The following is a 22,646-nucleotide window of genomic DNA, read 5'->3' on the forward strand; positions in this document are numbered from 1 at the left end:
GATAGGCTCAAATTGAAACATTCCATTTGCCTGTTCAATTTTGTAACATTGATGAATTTGTATTATATTTTAGAGATCTGAACTTGCACCCTAATCTTTCGTAAATTTTCAGGAGATGCAGTTGTGAGTACATTAATTGTATATACCTAATAATGTGTGTATATGGAATTGGGTATGTATATGTTTATAGGGTGTTGCCCAGTCGGCTTATTGATCTGTGCGCTAACTGTTGTTGCCGCGAACGCTGCCGCTGCTGCTGCTGCTGCTGCAGTCCTGCAACCGAATTGAGCCAATATACATACATATATAAATATATACATACATGTATGTATGCATGTGTATTTATGTATGTATGTGCACACGAGTTGTGAAAAACCGACGAAATGACGAACCATCCCTTATTTGGCACGTACCCGGCACATTGCTCTCAGCCCCTCTCTAGCTCAGTCGCTCACTAACACACACACACACGCTTTTTCTCTCGCTCTTCCTCTCACTCACTCTGGCTTCGTTCCTTTCTCGTTTCATCTTTGTCTGTTTGGTTCTATGCTTCGGCTCTTTCTCTACCCACCAGCTGCCATGCATGTGTGTGTGTGTGTGTGCGTGTGCGAGCGTGTATGTGTGTCTGTGTGTGTATTACTACTGTCGCAGACGTCGGACTGCCACCCACCCTATTTCCAGCAGCAGGAACAACGACGACAACAACAAACACAACATCATCATCCTCGTCCTGGTCGGCGTTTCTTGTGTGTATACTGAAATACGTAAAATTCATTTATGGCTCGTATCCTTTTTGTTGTTGCTGCTGGTACTGGCGTTGGCGCTGCTTCTACTACCGCTGCCGCTGCCGCTTCGACTGCTGCCTCTGCTGCTGCTGCTTTGTTCCTGTTTCGGGGCGACGGCCGCTTTGTACTCGTCCTGGTCGTTGTCTTGGTTTCAGCTTCTGCTCTGCGCCCACTTTCCGAGTGCCGCCCGTTGCCCGTTTCCCGTTACCCATTGCCAATGGCCCGCTGCCCGTTGCTGCTACGCATTTCATGTCATACGCAAACCTTTATGCCTTTCATTACGGGAATCCTTGAAAGTCCCAGATCGCATTTTCTCTACAAAGCCGATTACTGATGTGCGCCGGGGGTGCTGCTCTGGACAGTTGCATTTTCTCGATTCTCGAGGCTCCGCATTTTTGTTGTGTACGCCCATTGAATCGGGCATCGGCCATATATTCCTCTATATAGTAGTTTTTCAGATCCAAAACTTTTTTCAAATGTCGTGTGGTACCTAGCGTAAAATGTTTTTGCGCAGTTTACAAATGGCCGCAAACACTGAACTGAACCGCTATGGTCGGGGGAGGGAGGCGTGTAAAAAGCAACAAACGCCATGTACTGCAAAATTTTCATCATTCGCTTTCACTTGAGTTTTTCACTTGTTTAGCACATGCAATTTATGTTTTATACACAATTCCTGGGTCCGTGGCAGTTGCACTATTTTTAATATATTTATTCACATTTATTTACCGTACATCTCCCATTCAAATGGCAATAATTTATTAACCGGTTTTTCTCGTGACGTTTTCGCCTTTTTACAACCACACACAGAGAACAGAACGGACAACCAACTGCTGTCTGTTAGCTGCCTCTGTTAGGCCGCTGCCTGCCTTTCGCTTCGTTTCGTTTCGTTCGTTTTCTACGCTGTACACACGCTCGTGAGAGTGTGCGCACGCCTGTGTATGTGTGTGTGAGTGTAGCCGATTGCTTGCGTGTATGCCGCTTGCTGTTTGGGCAGGACTTCGGGTTGACTTCGGCCGCTCAGCCAACGCTTCGTGTTTGAGTATAGTTTTCAGTTACATGCCTTGGATGCGCGCGCGAAAAAAGGGCAAAAAAGGCGCGCCCCCATCCGTCAACCACCGAAATGACAGAGAATGTATTCCGTGTTTGTTTCCTCCTATGCTTGAGATAGCACGATGGCAAGTGAGCGAGCGACTCTCTCTCGCACAACATCCTGCCGCTGCTGTAAGTGGCTCTGTTAGCTAACAGGCGTGTTTGTGAGTCACCCTGTAGGCGAAAGACGCATACGCACACACACACACACACGGAAACACCCCAAAGTAACGGTCACAAATGGAAACACCGTGTGATTTTAAATGTGTCAATTTCTTTATTTCATTCATCCGTGTACACGAGCAAAAAAATGTTCAACAGCATGAAATACTACACAAATGTTGTAAATGTAAACAATGTTAATAATAAATATTGTACGAGTCACACTGTGCATGATTGATGTGCGGGTCATGTTTGAATTTTCTTTGCAATCGGGTGGTTTGTCTGGTATATATGTATGAGGTGTGGGTTCCAGCCGCATCAGCATGTAAACAACAATTAACAAGTTCCGGAACCATTCCAGGGTTACGTGACGCAGCGAAGCAGCTGAACATGTGGAACCAGCGCGCAACATTCAAAAGGAGTTGGCAAGTTAAAACTAAAAACGAGATGCATTTATAACTAGTTCTTTTTTTTTGTCCTTTTTTTTGTAGTTTTTCCTTTTTTTATGTGTATGTAAGTAGTAATATGTATGTTTGTAATTTCATAGTATGTGAATGCGCATATACATATGCATGTGTGTGTGTATGTGTGGGTGTGTGATATGTATGCATGATTGAGATACTTTAAATAATCATAAAAAATACATATTGCAAAAGTTGTTGGCAATTAATCAATTCAAATTCAGGTGCTCAACACTTCTCAAAGCAAACCTGCGACACAGGATTCTATTCCTGTATATGTATATGTATGTTTATATAGCCTATACAATATAAACATTGTATGTCATATATATTATTGTTTATAAAGACCTTAAAATGTATTGCAACAGGGCCAATTTCCAAATGCTAATATTAGATTTCCTTTTTTTTTTTTCTTTTTTGCTTTAGTATGTGTTAGTATATGTTTTATATGTATTGAGAATCTTAAGAACTAGTTGGGGAATCCTTGATCTTGAGTGCTGAAGAAACGCTACGCCTAACTATAAACCAAAATGAAAATGTCTGTATGTGTATGCATGTGTGTGTGTGTGAGTGTGTGTGTGTGTATCTGCCTGTGTATGTTTAAAATTATATTAACGATATTAAAATATATAATAAATAACTATAAATAGCATACATAGATGATTCGCTACATGTACTATATATCCTCGCTAAGTTAATCAAATGCATATGTTCACATATATATACATATGTTGGTGTATATATATGTTTGTATATATCTCTATATATATGTATATATAATTAAGCCCCGCCCCTAACACACCCTGTCGCATCAATCGGCATTTTTAATCTCGCTCAGACTGCGACAGGCTTCTCTCTCGCGCTCCCTCTCCCTCTCGCGCTCTCTCTCTCGCTCTCGCTCGCGCTGCTCTTCCTCCAGCTTGAGCACTTTGCTCTTTAACCCGCATAGGATCTCTGCCGTGGCTATATTCTTGATGGTGCTCAGGTCTAGATGTTGGCTGTGATTGTTGTTGTTGTTGTCATCGTTGTCATGCTCTCCATTGCTGCTGCTGTTGTTGTTGTTGTTGCCTCCATCGGCAGCATGTTGCTGCTCCAGTTCCAGACTTCGATTGATGGCATTTAACAGCTTGTGCTTGCCCAGCGCCAATGCTAGTCCGGCTCCCATGCCATTGTTGTTGTTGTTTGTCTCGTTGTTGCCCTTGTTGTTGTTGTTGTTGTTGCCGCCGCTGCTGCTATTGTTGTTGTTCGAGTCAGTTTCTATGTCCAGGCCGCGATTGTTGTTGTTGTCGTCGTATTTGTGCTCATAGGCGGCGAGATCATCATCATGTCCGTTGTTGTTGTTGTTGTTGTTGCTGTTGTTTGTGGCCTCACCTGGCGACGCCTCAAGCTCCACTTCACGCTTCACCAACTGTATATCAGGCGGAGGTGTTGGTGTTTGTGGGCGTGCCCGATTGCCATTGATATTGGGCGTTTGTACCAGATTCAAAGCCTCCTCATCATCGGGCTGGCTATTATTATTATTATTGTTGTTGTTGTTGTTACCGGTGCTCTTGCTGTTATTGTTGCTGCTGCTGTTGGTCAAATGGTGACTCTCCACGAGTCGTATCTTGAACGAGTTGTTGTTGTGCGTCGACGGTGGCGGCTGCGGCTCCGGCGTCCTTGGCACAATCGTTGTGATGGGCTCCAAAATGTCCTGGCTAGTGGCATAGGCGTGATTGTTGTTCAGTGCATCGTCGTTCAGCTCCGCGCTGGGGTAGTGGTCGCGCTCCATCTCCTTCAACCGCTTCTCGCCGCCCAGCTCTGCGTTGTAGTGCATCAGGATCTTGCGCTTGGCCAGGTACTTGTGCTGCTTGCGTGCCGAGTCGAGCATTTTCTTGCTGTTCGCCTGCAGGATCGCAAAGGAGTTGCTCTCTGGGTCGGCCACGGCTGGATTGCTGACAGTGTTGTTGTAGTTGTTGTTATTGGTGCTGTTGTTGTTGTTGTTGTTACGATTCAGATTCTTCATAAAGGTCTCCGCTAGCGTTGCCTTCGACTTGATGTGCTCCCGGAATCCCGCATAGCCCGGATCCTTGGTCAACGACAGGGGCGTCGGGCAGCGGCTGGGTCCATTCAGCGCCGCCTGCTCCAGTGCTGTGGCGCCATAGCCAGCGGCATGGCCACTGGTGATGTTGACGCTGTGCGTGCCACGCTCGTAACGGCACTCGGTGCCGTCGCTTTCTAGGGGCGAGCCAATGTCGCTCGCATCGCTGTCCAAATTTTTCTAGAAGCAAAGAAAATTGAGTGCTAAAGTAGTTCCCAATGGCAATGGACTTAACCAAAGTATACCTCTGTGTGGAGTCCCTTGATCTTCATGGCTTCGGCCACCTTGAGGAAGACCGGCAAGTCCTCATACTTGACATTCACCTGGCCGCTGTACATGAAGTCCAGCAGGCCGGCCATGTGGCTGGCCTCGACGTCGGCCATCAGCAGTATGGGATGACTGGATGGATTCTCCAGGAAGATCTGCTGGAAGTAGGGACTGCAAACGGACAACACCTGCAAGCAGAGCAAGAGAGACAATGCCGAGAGGCAAATGTTAGCGGAACAGTTCCACCGAGTGCTCAGTCAGTTTACCAGTTTGTGTGCCTTAAAAATCTTGCCTCCTGCTGCTATGGTCACGTCCACCATCTTCTCGTCCTTCTGCAGGGAATGGAAGCCGCGGCACATATTGCCATGGAAATTGTTCCACGACAGAAGATACTGATCGATGGTGTTGGGATCGGTGTAGGGCTGTTGCTGCTGCTGTTGCTGTTGCTTGTGTTGCTGCTGCTGTTGCTGTTGCTGCTGCTGTTGCTGTTGCTGCTGCAGCTGCTGCTGGGCTGCCTGATGCTGTGTGGCTGTGATGTGGATCTGCTGAGCGGTCGTTGGCGGCGAGCTGGGACGCGGCGTGGGTGGCTGATGGGGATGAGCGAGCTGATGATGATGCTGCTGTTGTTGCTGCTGCAGCTGAGCCTGCTGCTGTTGCTGCTGCAGATGCTGCTGTAAGTGTTGCTGCTGCTGTTGCAACAGTTGCTGCTGCTGCTGCAGCGCATGCTGCAGTCCCGGTGGCGTCGACGACGAGGACATGCGATGCGGATGCGGCGAAAGTGACGGCTGGTGGCTCATGAAACGCTGCTGCTGTTGCTGCTGAGCCTGATGATGTTGTTGCTGCTGCTGCTGTTGTTGCTGCTGCTGCTGTTGGTGCTGTTGCTGTTGTTGCTGGTGCTGGTGCTGCTGCTGCTGTTGCTGTTGGCGTGCATGCTGCTTGATCTTGACCATGTTCTCCTGCTGCTCCTGCTCACGCTGCCGCATCAGCTCCTGCTTAAGCTTGTACTGTTGCATGGACAAGTCGTCGACGCTCTTGGAGAGCTTCACCATATCGCTGTTACTGTTGAACTTGTTGCTGCTGTTGTTGTTGCCCAGCATCGGCTTCAGATCGTACTTATAGTCGCCACTGGCGCCGCTGGCGGCCGCTGCCAGCTTCCGCTCGGCAGCCAAGGCGGCGCGCTCCTTCTGCCGCCGGATGAGCTCATCGATCTCCATGTAGGCGCCACTGGTGGCCGCCGCAATGGCCGAGGCAATGATTGGATCATCCTCGAAGACGCTGTCGTCCAGTGTCTCCTTCAGCGTCTTTGTGGACGAGAAGAGGCGCAGCGAGGGATCGTTCACCTGGTCGCTGAAGTACACGTCCATCAGTGTGAAGAATGGCCACTCCCGCCGCTTCGGCTCCTCGGACATTTTGATGGCCTTGTACTCCTGCAGCAGATTGTTCCACTTCTTGATGATCTTCGACAGCGGCAGCGGCACATTGAGCTCACGCTCAACCACGCTGTGAACGAAAGGGAATGTGTTGAATGACTCGATTGCGATATAATCACGGATTAGGCGTTGGTGTTTCAAATTTCAACTTGATTTTTTATTTTTATTACTAAAAATTGTTTATATTTTGTTTGTATTTCTTTTTTCGTTGGTACTTACGCCCAGGCATATTTCGAGGCGTTTCTTTTGCCCGTGAAGAGTGGTGAGAGTTCAGCTCGTAATCTGATCAATGATTTGACTTTTTCAGCTTCCCCTGCAAAGGCGAAAAAGTAAAACATAATAAATGAGTTTCAAATTAAACAATTGCGTACATTATGCAATCGGTTGGGTAACCCAACACGATGGATTGCCATTCGTAAATGCTCCATGCTCCGCATGAAGAGAGAAAACCAATAACGATCGAGCGTAGGCCCCAAACACATCTAAGTGTTATTACTGCCAATGTGCTGTGTGCCCTAACCCAGTTATGCGCAATTTGCAGAAATCACAGGCAAATAATCATTCGCTAGATTTTCAGAGTCGAAACTGAGCTGAACTGCACCGAGGGTGATCGACGCGGGGCATTGATCTGACTGGCCGAGTGCAACTTTCCACTTGCCGCGCTGCAATTCAAGTTTACGCTGCATTGCCGTTAAAGACCTATGGCAAGGTTTCAATGAACCCGTCACATGGCCGCAGCTCAATTCAATGCGAATCAATTCGCTTCAATTCGATGCGATTCGATTTGAATCGCTCTGTAAATCATTGTAATCTGTAGATTGGCTCTAAATTGGCTGCCGGTTAATTGCTATGGCGAATCTAGCAACTTTTATCAGCCAAGTCCAAAAGAGTCGAAATCGAAACCGAAACCAAAACCAAAGCCAAAGCCAAAGCCATAGCCAAAGCCAAAGCCAAAGTCTGGTAAGCCAGGCAGTCGCATCTTACATCTATATATTGTAGGTACGACAGACATATATTTATGGCATCTGTATGCTCATCAAGTATACGCCATGAGCAACAGCAACAACAGCAACAACAACAATCCACTGGCAGCCATAATGACTGAAAACTATTCAACGTTGAAGAATTCATTAGCAGATTTCACTTTCGCTTATGACGACGTTCGCTCATTTCTTTTTGCCGTCTTTCTTTATTTATTTACCGTAATTTCTACTCGCTCACTTTTTTCTTGCTTCACTGCCAGCCATCCCTCTCTCTCTCTCTCTCTCTCTCTCTCTCCCTCTTTCCCACTGTTGATTGTATGTGTGTGTGTTTCACGTTTCTTGAGCTTTGCTGCGGCTGATTTCTTGTTTCAGCCAGGCCAAGAAGCCAGCTACAAGCTGCGCGCCTGCTAGCCCGCTCGCTGGCTCGTTCGCTTACGTTTTTTCTTTTTCTTTCTTTCTTTTTTTTTTAAAGTTATTTTTCTTTTTAGCCAAGAGAAAATGACTTGGCGCAACCAAAGCCGGATCTAAAGCCGCTTCGCTGCTCAACTGGCAAACGAAGTGCACAACAGGAGACGAAAGTGAAGGCGAAGGAGAAGCAGCAGGCGAAGGCGACAGCGCAGGCTTTGCAGACTGGGCCGCCTGCATTCTAGCTGAGCCCACGGCCCGTTTACTTTCTAAACTTAAATTGGGTTACTTAAACTCGGCAAATGCCAAAATTAATCACATTTTAATCAAGAAATAAAAATAATGAAAATAAAATTACAATTGAAATGTATGCAAATTGAATATGAATTAAGTCTCAAGTCTTTGACCAGCTCTCGAATAATCCGTGTCTAAAGAAAAGTTAAGCCTTAGTCGGGAATTCATTTCGAAATCCAAATAATAAATGTATGGAAATTTTAGAGACTAATTGAATAATCGAATAATCCATGTTACTCTGCTTTTAACATGGATTATTCAGATTTTAAGCCTTAACCGGGAACTCATTCCAAATATATGGAAATTTTATAAGAAATGACATATTGAAACTTTGAAAATATATGAAAAACTTAAAGCTTTGACCAAATTTCGAATAATCCATATTGAGGGCAAAGTCAAGTCGAAGTCATTTCGAAATTTTCTTTAAGCTGGCAGCAAAAGTCATTATAGCTCTGCCAAAGATCTATTATTTTAATGGCATTTTATTAGTTTTAAGTTTTTAAGTTACACCCCAAAGATATTATATTTAGTTCATCGTGAGATGCATCTGGTTAGGGCAAGGCCAGGACAGCGATATCGATCTGTGGACAGTTTTATGAATCCCCAGCCTCTGCTTGATTCATTTAATTGTCTAGCTATAACCTAGCCCAACCCAAAACTATGAGCGAAACAATTTGCAAATATATATATATATATATATATATATATATATATATATATATATATATGAGTATATATATGTATATCAGATTTGCTAAGCATAATAGCAAAGGCTTGTGTAAAACAACCTCAACCTTCTGTTCGTGACATGCTGAGGTTCCACGTTTCCCATGCGCCGCTGTTGGCAAACCCAGACAACAGCAGCATAAGTGTGCATGTGTGCGTGTGTGTATGTGTGTGTGCTAGGGGGCGTACGGGCTGAGCGGGCGCCGCAGCAGAAGTGGCGCAAATTGTTGCCCGGGGGAGCGGCGCACAAAAGTTTCACTTTCTTTGCAGCAAGTTTTTCGTGCGTCTGCGCGCCCGTTCAAGCAGTGCGTGTGTCGTGTGTGTATCCAACTCACGTCAGACAACTTCTCACACACACACACACACGCACGCACACAGGCTGAGTATCGTCTTCTGGTTTCTACTTTCTGTTCGCGCCCTTTTATGTAACCCAAATCATCTGAGCTGCTGCTGCTGATCTGTTTCTCTGCCGCTGCCGCTGCTTCTGCTGCTGCTGCTGCTCTGCATACGAACTGAAAGGTCTGTCTGTCAGCAACAGCAGCGGCGGCGGCAACAACAATAGTAGCAGCATTTACCGTTAGTTTCTCTTTTGACCTATATTTGACCAAAGACGCGCCGCTGTTGCTTTTGCTGTTGTTGTTGTTGTTGTTGTTTATCTCAGTGCACGCCATTGGTTCTTTGTCAGTTGCTCTCCATGGCCTCTTCTTCTTCATCTTTTTCTTTCTCTGCTTCGTGCTCAATGTTCACTTCCGTTTGAAGCACTTTCGTAGCCACAGAACCGGTTCTCAGGCCTTACACTTATCACCCATGAATCAACATTTGCATTTCTTTTTTCTTTTCTTTTTTTTTTTTAAGATTCTCTTTTTCTCTTTTGGTTTTTCTCTTGTCATTTTCTATCTCGTCTGGATTTGACGCATAATTGGCCATAGAATTGAAAACGATTTGTTGTGCTTCCTTTCGTTACGGCCCCTTTCTTTCTTTCAGCTACGCTGATTGCACCTCCCTCCCCCTCTGGGGCACGGCCCCTCTTGAATTGTTCTTTCCTCTTGCTTTGTTTTGGCCAACTCTCTGTTTGTTTGTTTGTTTACTTGATGAAATGCGAAATTGTTAAGCGTGACGTTTCGCTTTTTCACAGCTTTATCGCCGTCTCTCTCTCCCTCCGTCCTTCTCTCTCTCTTGCGCTCGCCTCGTTCTGGCTATACAATCTGTTCTTTGCGTGAGAACTTCTAATGAGGTCAGTGGGATTTTTAGTGTCTGCATTGCATATTTAAAGCCGGTGGAAGTCAAATCAAGCATTCAGCCTGCCCTACTCTTGTCAATAGTGCTAGGGGCGTGGCACGGGCCAGGCCAAGCGATTGCCACTGCCAACTTCTGATGGTGCAGAACGAGCAGAGCTATCGAATGATAAGCTAGTAAATTGTATAGATAATATTCTTGTAGTTGTATTAACTAGCTTCTAAGTTAGTATTATTATTATTATGTTGCTATGATTTATATCTATAAAGTGCTTAACTATGTACTCAAATTTCTCCCAGTTTTTTGCTATTGTTTGCTGAGCTGCGCTAAGAAATGTTGTTTGAAATTCTGAGCTGTTGAACTTTTGGGGCCACCTTTCCAAATGCTACGCAAATAGCTCCAAGGCATGCTCCATAGCAGAGCATCCATCAGGCAGTTAAACAATCTCCTCTTGAGGCTAAAGCTGGCCATGAATAAATACAATGTGAAACTTTTGCGCGAATGCAATGCGATGCAATGCCAAGGCGAGTGCAAGAATTTCGACTGCGTTGCTGCTGCATTTTGTGCACTCACTGCAACAGCAACAACAACAACAGCAACCAGACTCCAATGAAATACGAGATGCTGCTGATGCGGCTTTCCAACGACAACGACAACGACAACGACAACGCCAACGACTTGCAGCTATCTCGGTTTGCAGTCGGTTTTCTACTTTGGCTGCATTTCTTGAGAGTTTTCTCCGCGCGGCACGGCCAGGCCGCAGAGCACAGACAATGCGCATACGCCCCGTGCGCCGGCTTTCCGTGTAAGTCATCGACCAGCCAGTGAGCCAGTCAACCAGCCAGCCAGTCAGCCAGTCAGCCAACTAGTAATACCCAGAGGCAGCCACAGCCGCCAGGCTGGTATTTAATTCTCGGCTTTTACTTTCTCCCAAATGATGCAGAAATGCATTTATTTTTCTATTTTTTCAGTGTTTCCACAGTGAGCAGCAAAATGTATTTGTTATACATTTTCCGACGAGCATTTTAGAAGAAAGGCAATGCCAGCAGCAGCAGCAGCAGCAGCAGCAGCAGCAGCGGCAGCAGAGATAAAAGTCAAAAGTTGCTAATTAACTAACATTTCAGACCACTTGCTATGCCCGCTCGCGACTTTTCTCTTTACAAATTTTTCATTTTGCAGTTGAATGTACGCTAAGCGACTGTGGAAATTCCGCACTACTTATAAGCATGGCCAGACAGACAGCAGGCAGGCAGCATTTCCATCATCATCGTCATCATCATCATCATCGTGATCATTACCAGCCATCCATCATGATTATATATTATTGTAATCATTGACGTTGTCAGAAGTAATTTAGGAAGGAAAACAGTAATACATGTATATACACATACATACGTATATACGTATGTATATATGTATATAAATTTATTTGCTCGCTTTGCTGAATTTCTCTGCTGAATTGGAAAACTTATGGCTTTTCATGTTGCTTTAAGTAGAAGTTGAAACTCGTAGCTGTTGCTGTTGTTGTTGTTGCTAAAAAATCGCCTGTTGCATTTGGCTGTTGTTGCTTTTGCTATCTCGTTAGTCGCTTTGTTCGCAAGAAGGTTTATGAACTTTACAAAGATTTTCTTTCTGGCTTCCCGCTGTTGAACATGCACTTGAGCCGTTGCTTTTCGAAAGTGCAACGCGGCGTATGAGCAACGCCAACTAAACAACTGTGTGTGTGTGTGTGTGTGTGTGTGTATGTTTGTTGTCTATTTAATGTTTGCATTTTCTAATTGCTGTTATGATTGTCGTATAACGCTTTGATTATCGAAAGCAAAGAAAAACACTTTTCATTTCAGCTCAATTGATATTCTTATCAATTGTTGTCCATATTTGTATATCACATATGTATGTGTGTGCATGTGTGTGTGTGTGTGTGTATAGTATTTCAAAACTCTTGATGAGCTTATGCGATGTGTCAGCTTAGCTTCGTTGAGCTAAGCTCGGCTCAGCACACACACACACACACACACATCCACACACACACTCACACACACATAGAGCTTACAACTTTCACTTTGCGCTGTCAGAAGCAGCAGCAGAAGCAGCCGCAACAACAACGCAGCAAAAGTAAAGCTCTAATGTTAATGTAAATAGTGGTAAGAGTCAGGGCACACACATACACACACACACACACACGCACAGTTACGTGCCATAGATGCGATCGCGTAGATAGAGATTGACAAAGGTTCAAATGACTTTGGCGCGTCTCGCAAAATTGCAAAATAGAAACAAAAAAAAAACAAACGAAAAAAATTAAACAAAATATATACTGCAAAAAATATAAAAAAATAAGCAAATATAAAAGCAATGCAAAACAATAAAACAAAATCAAATCAAATTGTGGCATCTTACATAAAAAATAAAAACTTAACCTTCGCTGCCTGAAAGCCAAATAGTTTCATAAAAATTAAATTTGATTTTTATAATATTATTTTTTCTATATTTCTGCATAAGCAATTACCCACTTGGCTGTCAACAAAAGTTATGTTCACAAAACTATGTTAAGATTCGAGCATTCATATTGAAATTCCGCCGTTGACACAGTTTAAGACTCTATGCTGATCCTATTATACAATTGCCATTGGAGGGCTTCCAGTGGGGCGAACCTAAAGTGAAAGTTCTAATAGTTGGGCGAGCCAACAACAACTGCTGGCAAGTACTTGCCAGCCACCAACCACTGCCAGCCGCCAACCATGCGGGCCAACCACTCGATTGTGGTGGTGGTGGTGGTGCGGGGCGAGCCACTGTTGCGGTAGTCCAACCGTCAGCCGAGCCAAGTGTAAGTGAGCATGGGAAAGAAAGAAAGGCAAGCGAATTGCTATATGACAGCAAAAAAAAAAAAAAAAAAAAAAAAGAAAAAAATAATAATAAAAAAATTTATATTTGCGGTGGGGTGGATGGCATTAGGCGTTTCTATTGTGCGCCAAGACAATCAATTGCAGAGGCACAAAGAGAGTCTCATTAAGCTGCTGTTTAATATTGATAATGATAATGATTAGCAGCAAACTTCTGCAATTACGAATGAAAGACTTTTCGACGGCGATTGCTTTCTGATTCAGCTAATTGCAGAAAGTACTCCATTATGCTGGCCCTTTCGCCTGGTTATGCAAAAGAGTTGCTTGTTTTATGGTCGCATCTTCTATCACGTTTGAGGGCCAATTAAATGTCGTCGTGTAAAATAAAAGTTAACTTTTATAGAATTAATAATCATTGCATCACGAATGCTACGTGTGGCGATTAGCCAGTTTTATATATATATATACACAAACATATACGTATACATATATACATATATATATATATAACTCTTTAACTAGGAAGCAAACAGAGTTCCAATTGAAAATGTGTGAAACGCACGCAAGTTTTATTTTTATTTATTTTTTTTTTTTTGTGGGTTATTTTTGTGGCTGACGGATTAGTGGAGTTAGAAAGCAAGACCAAAATATAACCATACATAAGATTGTTGCCTCTTTCTAGTGTAAATGGGCATATTCGCTTGAAACAATGCGCATCAAAAGTGCTAAAAATTCAAACGGAAAGCTCTACTCGAAGTTCTCTTAACTTCTATTTACATATTCCTTTTGTGAATATTTCTAAGTCTACTTAAAATCGTATCTTGAAGTGCAATGCAGCAGCAGCGACATTTCTTGAAAATTTCTCTTTTGACAATTGCAGAGGGTCTGAGCCATGGGTTGCCTAATGACATGACTTTCATTCAGATGCTACAGCGAAGCGACAAGAAACGAAGCGAAGCTCAAGCGCAGGTTGCATAATCGCATTCAAAACGAAAATAGAAAACAGCCGAAACTCCAAATGTCGGACGGACAGGCAGACAAACATAAAAAAGAAACAACATATTGATGTATAGATGGGCATCGATAGCTGGCGGAAAGGTGGTAGTATGAATGCATGGATGTATGGATGTATGCTTGTGCTGGTGCTTGTGAGCAATATAATTTGTAGCGGTTTATCAAGCAACGGTATTATTGAGCAATGGCCACTCGAAGCGACTCCAACACTCGCCAACATTTAAACTATTTTCTTGTTATGCACTTCAAAAGCAAAACGCGTGATACAAAGCGCACACACACACACACACACTCACAGTTTTTGGCAACACAATTTTGACTTGGCCAACAGAAAACCCGATGAGTCATTCTTAATAATTGCGCGTACAAAAAAGTGCCAGCAATAATATTTATAAAACTAAATATCAATGCATAGAAATCGAAACGAACATCAACATTAAAAACAAACTCGAAAACAGCACAAAATCGAGATCGAACTCGAAATCGATGTCGAATTTGCGAGCCCAAACCAGAAATCGAAATGAGACGAAAGCATATTGCGCATACGCCATGGATTCCAGAGAGATCCATACGTGTCGCCCAGGAGCTGTTGCAATCGACGAATAGACCCAACAACAACAACAGCCACAACAGCAACTAGTTGGGACATTGAACTCGAAAAGCGAACCTGCACACACGACGTCAGCAGCAGCAGCAGCCGCAGCAAAAATTTGTAAACAAAACTTGATTATGTAAGAGCTTAATTATAATGGAAATGGAAATGCCAAAGCGACAAAGCCAGGCCACATTAACAGGCCGAGTGACTCTAGAGCTTCAAATTGGATTTGTTGTCAACAACAAACAACAAACAACAGAGAGCAGCAACAAAAACAACGACAACAATTTTGAAGGCTGCACATTGCGAGACTTCATATCGAACAGCAGGAAATTTTCCAAAACATTCGTCACACTATGCTAATGCTGAGGCTGCGGAAAATGGGTCAGGACTAAAGCACCTGAGCCATTCAAACAAGTTTGCTGCGCGCAGTGGAAAGGCAACATACAGAAAAGAAAGGAAGCATAAATTGTAAAACAACTAGCAAGGGTCTTAGAGCTCTCGCAGCAGCAACAGCAGCAGCAGCACAATCAAGCAGCAGCAGCAAAAAGAAACAGATATATGAGTATGAGTGAGAGAGCGAGCGAGAGAGTGAGAGAGGGAGACAGAGACAGAGACAACAAATCCAAGCAACAACTTTCACCTATTAATATTCGACTCGCAGCAGCGGCAGAAGCCAGCGAGCTGCCAAAGCTTGCAGCGAGTCGAGCAGAAGCAGAAGAAACCAATTTGAAGCGCGGCGCAGTTGTGGTCGATGCTCAACAGGGGCAACAACGTACGACGGCTGCTTGGGTGACTGCAGCTCAGACGATGCTAAAGAGACACACACACACACCAACACACTCGCACACTCATGCATGGTATCTGACAAAGAGCGTGATCTCTTCAGAAACTTTCTACAAAATGCTGTGCGGGAATTTCTTCATTTTCTTTTGCTTTTGCTAGCTGAGTAAACCAGCTATACTCTACGACTCTGCACTCTGGCTCGATCGAGTATCCTTTGATCTAGATTAAATGTTGGTCAACTTACAGCAATAACGGGTCGAGTACTGACAGTTAGCATTGACTGTCGGCGCCATTATCTCGTTGGCAGCCATATCCAAATTTGTGTAATTGTTGAAGATCTCCTCGTATATCCTTTCTGCGGATGTCCTTCGTCTCGTTGTTGTAGTTGTTATTGTTCCTGTTGTTGTTGTTGTTGTTGTTAATGGTAATCCAATGTTGTAAATTGTTGTACACACACACTCACACGCACATATGCTTTTGGCTTGATAGTTTCTCTTTGATTGGTGCTGCTTATTTGGTAGTTTGCCTGGTTTCCATTGTAAGATATTTGGAATTCAAGAGGCACTCACGCACGCCGAGCGCCCAAAAAAAACGCCAAAGCCCAAGCAGCGGCGCACCGATAAAAAACACTTTCACTTTTCGCTTGATATGCAGAGAACACAAAACAGTTTAATGCGATGGTAAATTTGGTTTAGCTGTTGTTGTTGCTATAGTTGTTGTTATAGTTGTTGCTGTTGTTGGTTTTTCTTATTGGTGAAAATTAAATTTCAAGTGCACCAAAGTCAGGAGTAGTCAACATTTTGTCGCGGCTATGTTTCCTTGGCTTTGCTCATGGGAATTATTAAAAATATTTTCAAATTCTTATAGAGTTTCAAATTTTATGCACTACAAACACTTTTTTTCTGGAGCCGAATTGTAAAAGTTTTTCAATTTATTTATTTTTTTATTTTGGCTTTTCCAAAAGTTTTTCTTTTTTTTTTTTTAGAGTTCTGCACGCAGCCGCCTGTTGCTCTGGCTGATGTTGTTGTTGCTGTGGCAGTGGCTGTTGCTGTTGTTGTTGCTGTGGCTTTAGTTTTGTAACTACTTTTGGTGGCGATTCTTGCGCGCCGACCGTTTGAACGTAACGTCTGCCTCGAACCACTGTAGACGTCTGTGCGGCAGCGCGCAGTGAAACCAGCGCTTATCCTCAAAGATCGCTAAGAAATTTCATGCCATTCCATTTTGTTTCACTGCTTGCGACGCTTTCGCTTAACACACACACACACAGACTCACACGAGCACACACGTACACACACACACGCATTCAAGTTGTAGCTGTGGCTTGACTTTGGTTCTGTGTGCTGTTAACATTACCATTTCTTTCTCTGCACACTCACTCACTCACTTGCTCACTCACACACACTTAGACGCAGACAAGTTGCTGCTGAGCGTGCGCTCAGTTCAAGTTTGGTTCTTCGTTGAAGTCTTTTGTTTTGGTTCGCAGTTTGGCTTTGCCATGTGCGCGAGCTTTCAGTAAGAGTTTCGCCTTGGGAGCATGCACACACACACACACATACAGCCAGAGACACACACACATGGAGAGCGACTATCCGGCAGCGCTTAATTATTTACAGTTTATGGCTGTTCCATTGCCATCGCGTTCCGAATGGACTTTTATAACTTTAACTTTCTTCGCTATCGCAGCGAATGCCGTTTGCTGCCAACTGCCTTCTAAGCGCGCTGCGGCTTTTTTTCTGTTTTCTTTCTTTCATTTTCTTTTCTTTTTTTCCATTTCAGCGTTTCGTTTCGTTCGCTTCTGCGCATTTGCCGTTGCTTAGCTGCAAATTACAACTTTCGTCTATTTTCGTCAAGATTTTTGTTGTATTCCGTTTTTTTTTTTTTTTTGTATTTTTTAATTATATAATTTAAACTTTTTTCTTTTGTGCATTTTTGTTGTTGGTTTTTTTGTTGGCTTTGTTTCGCTGTAACTTCTGCGTAAGTAATTTGCTTTGCCATTGTTGCTTCAGTTTTACTTTTATTTGCATAAAGCCAAGCTCACGGCTAATTATGCGCGAGAAGAGAAGAGTGAAATTTCCAATGGATTCTTAATTATCATTTAATTGCCTGCTTACTGAAAGCATCAGCTAGCCAGAGCCCAAAAAAAAAAAAAAGCAAAAAACACCCAAGCAGAGCACCAAGAAAATGAAATGTATCTCAATCTATACGTATGTGTGTGTGTGTGTGTATGTACTGATTGCATTTGGTAAAATCTTTTCAGCTGCAGTTTGCTGGTCTGGTCTGGCCTGCTCAGCGAGCGTTTCAAGATCGGGGCTCGACCATTTGCAGTTACAGTCAGAGTCTTAGTCTCCGACTACGACTACGACTACGACTACGGCTTCGAGTCAGTTAAAAGTATCTTGATGTTTAGGCTCTTTTCTTTCGCGGCTGTTGTTGGCTCTGCACTTACAGTTGCTTCTTTTGTCGTTTGTGCGGCTGGTGTTACTATCTGTGTTGTTGTTGTTGTTGTAGAAAACTTTCTAATGCAGAAGCCGTCTGCTGTTTCATAGCTCACATTTCTCCACCCCTTCATTACTCTTGCTTGTGCATCTCTCTGGTTCTCTCTCTGTCTCCATCTCTCTCTTGCTTCAATTGAATTTTCCCCGTACTTGATAGGCCTCTTTTAATACCCTGTACGCATTTCAATTAAAGTTGTTCAGTATCGTGTTATTGTTATTATTATTGTTATTATTATTATTTTCAGACTAATAAGTTGTTGAGTTCAAACTGCTATAATTCCCTCTAACAGATACTTTTTCATCTTGTATATATTATGAATATTAAGAATGTTAAAGACAGTGCCATATATGTAGATAGGAAATACCAATTAGGTTTTTATTTGATAGATGCAATTGTTTCTCTCACATACTTTGGTAATTTTAAGGAGACTTTCGCACTTACGTGTACGATGTGAGAGTTACTTTTCATATACTTAACAAGAAACAAAAAAGGTATTCATAATACTTTAAGGCAATAAAAACTATCGAGTGAAAGAGCTACGATCAGAGCTACAGGGTATTATCTAGTCATGTAGTGCCAAGTAAAGCAGTCTTACTTTAGTTTTGTTGGTCTTTCGTTAGCTTTTTCTTTCTTTTGAGATTTTTCCCAAGCTCGTGAAATCGCTGGAGAATTTCAATCGAGTAAAACTTTTGTTCAAACTCCAAGACATTTTCAATTCTATGCACATGGCACAGCGTCCATGTGCCCGCATCTGTGGGTGTGCGCGTATGTATGTGTTATACACGTGCAGGTGAGCTCACATAAGTACTTGATAATCCGCTGTGATGCATCAACACATTATGATGCCCGTGGTCAGCGGCATCCGTTGGACCGATTAATGGTAATACCGATGCCGTTATTCCGCGCTTACTGCCATCTGGGTGAAAGTTATGGTTTAAATACGCTCACAGATCAGTCACCGTAGAGCCGAGCCATTTGTAATCCTAGGTCTTCAATATTAATCGATTCATACTTAACCTGATTACTTGTTACTTGCCAGCACCAAGTATTTCGTATTTATGATAATTAGCACAAAGCACCATGCGAAATGGAAACGATCTCAGTTGGCAATAAATGCTTAATTAGCAGGCAAGCCATACATTATATAAACCCCAGCCAGAACTAATGAATCACAAAATCACAAGACATCGCATTAAGCTCGAGACCCAAAATCGTAAGTATAAGAAAAAAAAAAAAAACGCTATTTTCACTTTTTAATAATTAACATAAAATTATTAACCAGCAGCGCAAAAAGAAGAGAAAAGAGAAATGGGTAAGAACCAAAAGAGACACGAACAAAAACCGAAACCAAAATCAAAATCAAAACAATGCCAAGCGCATTAAAGCAGCACCAAATGCCAGAATCCGACAAATGTAAGAAATAAGCCACGAAAGTTGTAAATTGAATCAAACGAGATTTCAGATTTCCGATTCCAGACCTCAGATTTCATAAAGTCTCGTAAAGAACTGCCCACCGGCGAGTGACTAAAAGTCTTAAAATAAGAAAACATTAAGCTTGAAGAATTTTAAGTGAAATGAATTTGAAAGCTTTTCCCGTCGAGACCTGACCCAATTACCCATTTTGGCCCGATGCCCCAAATGGTGGTGGAAGCCACAAAATGCCGAAAAGAACGAGAAGATGGTGAATGTGACGAAGCAACAGTTATGTGACGAACCGACCCAGTCAGACAATCGAAAGTTTATGTCATGCAACAGCGACATCCGCAGCAGCAGCAGCAGCAGCAGCAGCTGGTAAGCAACGCACAGTGGGGCAAAATGACGGTAGATATACATATGAAGAGATTGAAGCTTATAGGTGATTCAAGAGGAGCAAAGAGCTGCTCCTCCTTGGCCTTTAGAGTCTTGCAGCGACAGCTTTAGGATAAACCACAGATTTGAGACGCTTGGAGAGTGCTGGCAAGAAGTAAATCGTCTCGAGTCTTGCAATGGTACACGCCCAGTTAACAAGACGGAGAATTCTTTTTATGAGAAAGTAATTGAAGAAAACGTATAAATACTCATATCTATATATATCTTTATGCGAACAGTACAGAAGCGAGTGAAATTCTGTTACACATACAGACGTAGTTACGCATACATAAAACTACGAAAAATAAAATACAACGAATTTTTTGGAAAGTCATGGCATGAAATGATTCTCGTGTATCTTTCATAGGCCTACCAAACAGCGTGAACAATTGAGAGCAGCCAAAACGCAAGAAAAGAAAAAGTAACTTCACACCAACACACACTTGCACACACACACACACACACATGCACATATAAATGGACAGCTTGCTTAACGTCTGGTGGCCAGTAAATCGAAAAGATACACGAAACGAACACTACACAAAAAAAGAAAAAAAATAAAAATAAAATAATAAAATCGAAACATAAAACATTCTGATTGTAAGAGCGTGGAAGTAGGTCAGCGTCGCTGCTGGCGTCGCCGTCGTCGTTGTTGTTGTTGCCTGCCTTCACCTTCGCCGTCGTCGTCATCGCCAACGCGCTCTCGAACTTGGCTTTGGACTCGACGGCCGCTCGGCTCAGACACCAAAAATGAAGGAAAAAAATAAGCAAACCAAGCAGCACAAAATAAGAAGAATCAAAACTACAACACACACACACATACACACACATGCACGCACGCAAAGACACGCTGATGGAATACTTAAAGCATCCGCGTCCACTTGCACTTTCTTTTTCAAGCGCTGCCGCTGTCGCGGCTGGCGTCGCAGTTGCTGTCACAAAACTTGATTTGGCTTTTGCTTTGGCTCATTCTACTTCTGCTTGGCTCCCAGTGCGAGTCCCACAGCGCAAGTTCGTGGCTTAAGTCTTTCGTTTGGGTCTGGCGCACGTTCGCTTCGCTTAGCTTTCGCTTTGCGCTTTGTGCTCTGCGCTCTGTGACTGCTCCATTGTCTTGGGCTGCCCTGCTGCTGCTGTTGCTGCTGTTGCTGCTGTCGCTGCCCAAAATATTCTCTTGCGGTTTTTCAGCTCGTATATTATGACCGATTTGCTTGTAGGCCTCAATTTCACCAACTTGTATAACCATTTCAAATTGTGTAAGGAATCATTATTGTTTTGCTGACAGTTACATATTAACACTACACTAAATATTTATACTTTTCACTTAGTCATGCGTTAAGTAAATATAAAATACAAACTTTTAGTTAAGACACTGAAGGGCTCACTAATTTAGCAGCTTCAAAATTCTTGTAATTCCAATTGATATATTTAGCATCCTTCTAGTAGTTCTAAAGTCCACGACTTTTAATATGTTGTATTTGCTAGCATCACAAAACGAACAAAAAGATTTTTATAGTTCCGCTTGAATCGAACGTAGTCACATTTCTTTCTAAGTTCTATCTTTTTTTATACCCTGAACCCATTGAAAATGGGAAATCAGGGTATAATGGTTTTGTGAAAAGTATGTAACAGGCAGAAGGAATCATCGCAGACCCCATAAAGTATATATATTCTTGATCAGCACGACGAGCTGAGTCGATATAGCCCTGTCCGTCTGTCCGTCCGTCCGTCCGTCCGTCCGTCCGTCCGTCCGTCCGTCCGTCCGTCCGTCCGTCCGTCCGTCCGTCCGTATGAGCAAAAGAATCTCAGAAGATATAAGAGCTAGAGAGCTGAAATTTGGCATGCATACTCGTGTATACCATAGGCAGTACAAGTTTGCTTTATTTTTTCGATAACTCGTCCGATAACTTTTTTATCGAGAATAATCGAAAAATCGACAATGTTTTTTCAGCCTAATTTTAACACTTTTAGACCTGGAGATTTCAAATTTGGGTTGCATATAAAGTTAATGGATACAAAGATTTTGTAATTTACAGATTTTGGATACCACGCCCCCTTCTCCCCCAATTTGTAAAAAACGCATTTCAAGTACTAGAGACTTGTGCTTTGGAATGTACACATATTTTAACCATATGATTACGTTCTGAAAGTTTCATTAAGATCGTATGTCTACAAAAGAAATTATTCAACAAATAAATTCGTATAATATTGCCCACATTGCAGCGCAGCCCAAGCGCAGTCGCTGCTAACTGCGCAGTCAGCAGAGCGCGTGCTTATAAGTGCATGTGTATGTATGTGTGCATAAAAGAAGTCCAGACTGATTAGAATATCAGCTTGGAGGGTTCAGGGTATCTCCTAGTCGAGCAGTCTCGACTGGAGCCTTCTTACTTGTTTTTTTTTTGTTTGTATATATATTTTAAGTTCTATCTATTTTTTTTTTTTTTTTTTGTTTGTATATATATTTTAAGCGCTGAATCTGTACAATGCAAGTTTAGTACCTTAACAACACAATTAGAATTTTTATATAACACCTAACCTTCTGATGTATTCAGGAGGACTTACCTAAGTTCTATCTATATTACGATTATTTAGTCTTTTGTAACTTTTTAACATTGCATACTTTTAGGCATAATTTAATTTTTATTTGTATGTTTAATTGAACATTATTTTGGCAATTGCAATTGGATAGAAATTTAAACTAAAACTTAAATGTAATATACTTTATGCTTAGATATATAAACTAAATGTTATCAGTATCAGTAATATTTATATTTGAATATTTAAGCATAATTGGTAGCTAATAATAATATTCCTGAATATGCTAATAAATTATTTTCTTTTCCGTCAGATTTGCGATCTGTTATAATATCAACAAGAGAAATATTTTTGGATTTAGTTATATATTTTTATGTCCACATTAGATGCTCTAGAATAACTTATAAATACTATTATATTAGTTTTATTATTGAGCTTGGAAAACTAGCATTAGTTATGCCTTTTAGCTTGCGCCATTATTCTTAAATAAAATATAAATATATTTTATAATATATAATACATATATAAAATGTATCGTTTTCACAGTTAACTGATCTGTTTTCCAAATAACATTTTAAAGATTTATTTATTTATTTATTTTTTTTTTTTTTTTT

At 42.3% G+C, this 22,646-nt stretch overlaps 1 protein-coding gene across 1 annotated transcript; it reads right to left on the bottom strand.

Annotated features, from left to right (window-relative positions):
- Positions 1 to 2,131: 2,131 nt before the first annotated feature.
- On the bottom strand, positions 2,132 to 16,342 carry LOC108618263 (uncharacterized). Its single transcript, XM_018014216.2, has 5 exons — positions 15,401 to 16,342; positions 6,494 to 6,587; positions 5,111 to 6,344; positions 4,823 to 5,032; positions 2,132 to 4,757 (listed from the first exon to the last, which is right to left on the bottom strand). The coding sequence occupies exons 1-5, from the start codon at positions 15,465 to 15,467 to the stop codon at positions 3,309 to 3,311; spliced, it is 3,054 nt and encodes a 1,017-aa protein (XP_017869705.1). The 5' UTR covers positions 15,468 to 16,342; the 3' UTR covers positions 2,132 to 3,308.
- Positions 16,343 to 22,646: the final 6,304 nt, after the last annotated feature.

This window comes from Drosophila arizonae, chromosome 2, assembly GCF_054131065.1.
Source record: "Drosophila arizonae isolate 15081-1271.41 chromosome 2, UAZ_ARI_1.0, whole genome shotgun sequence".
Taxonomy (NCBI): Eukaryota; Metazoa; Arthropoda; class Insecta; order Diptera; family Drosophilidae; genus Drosophila; species Drosophila arizonae.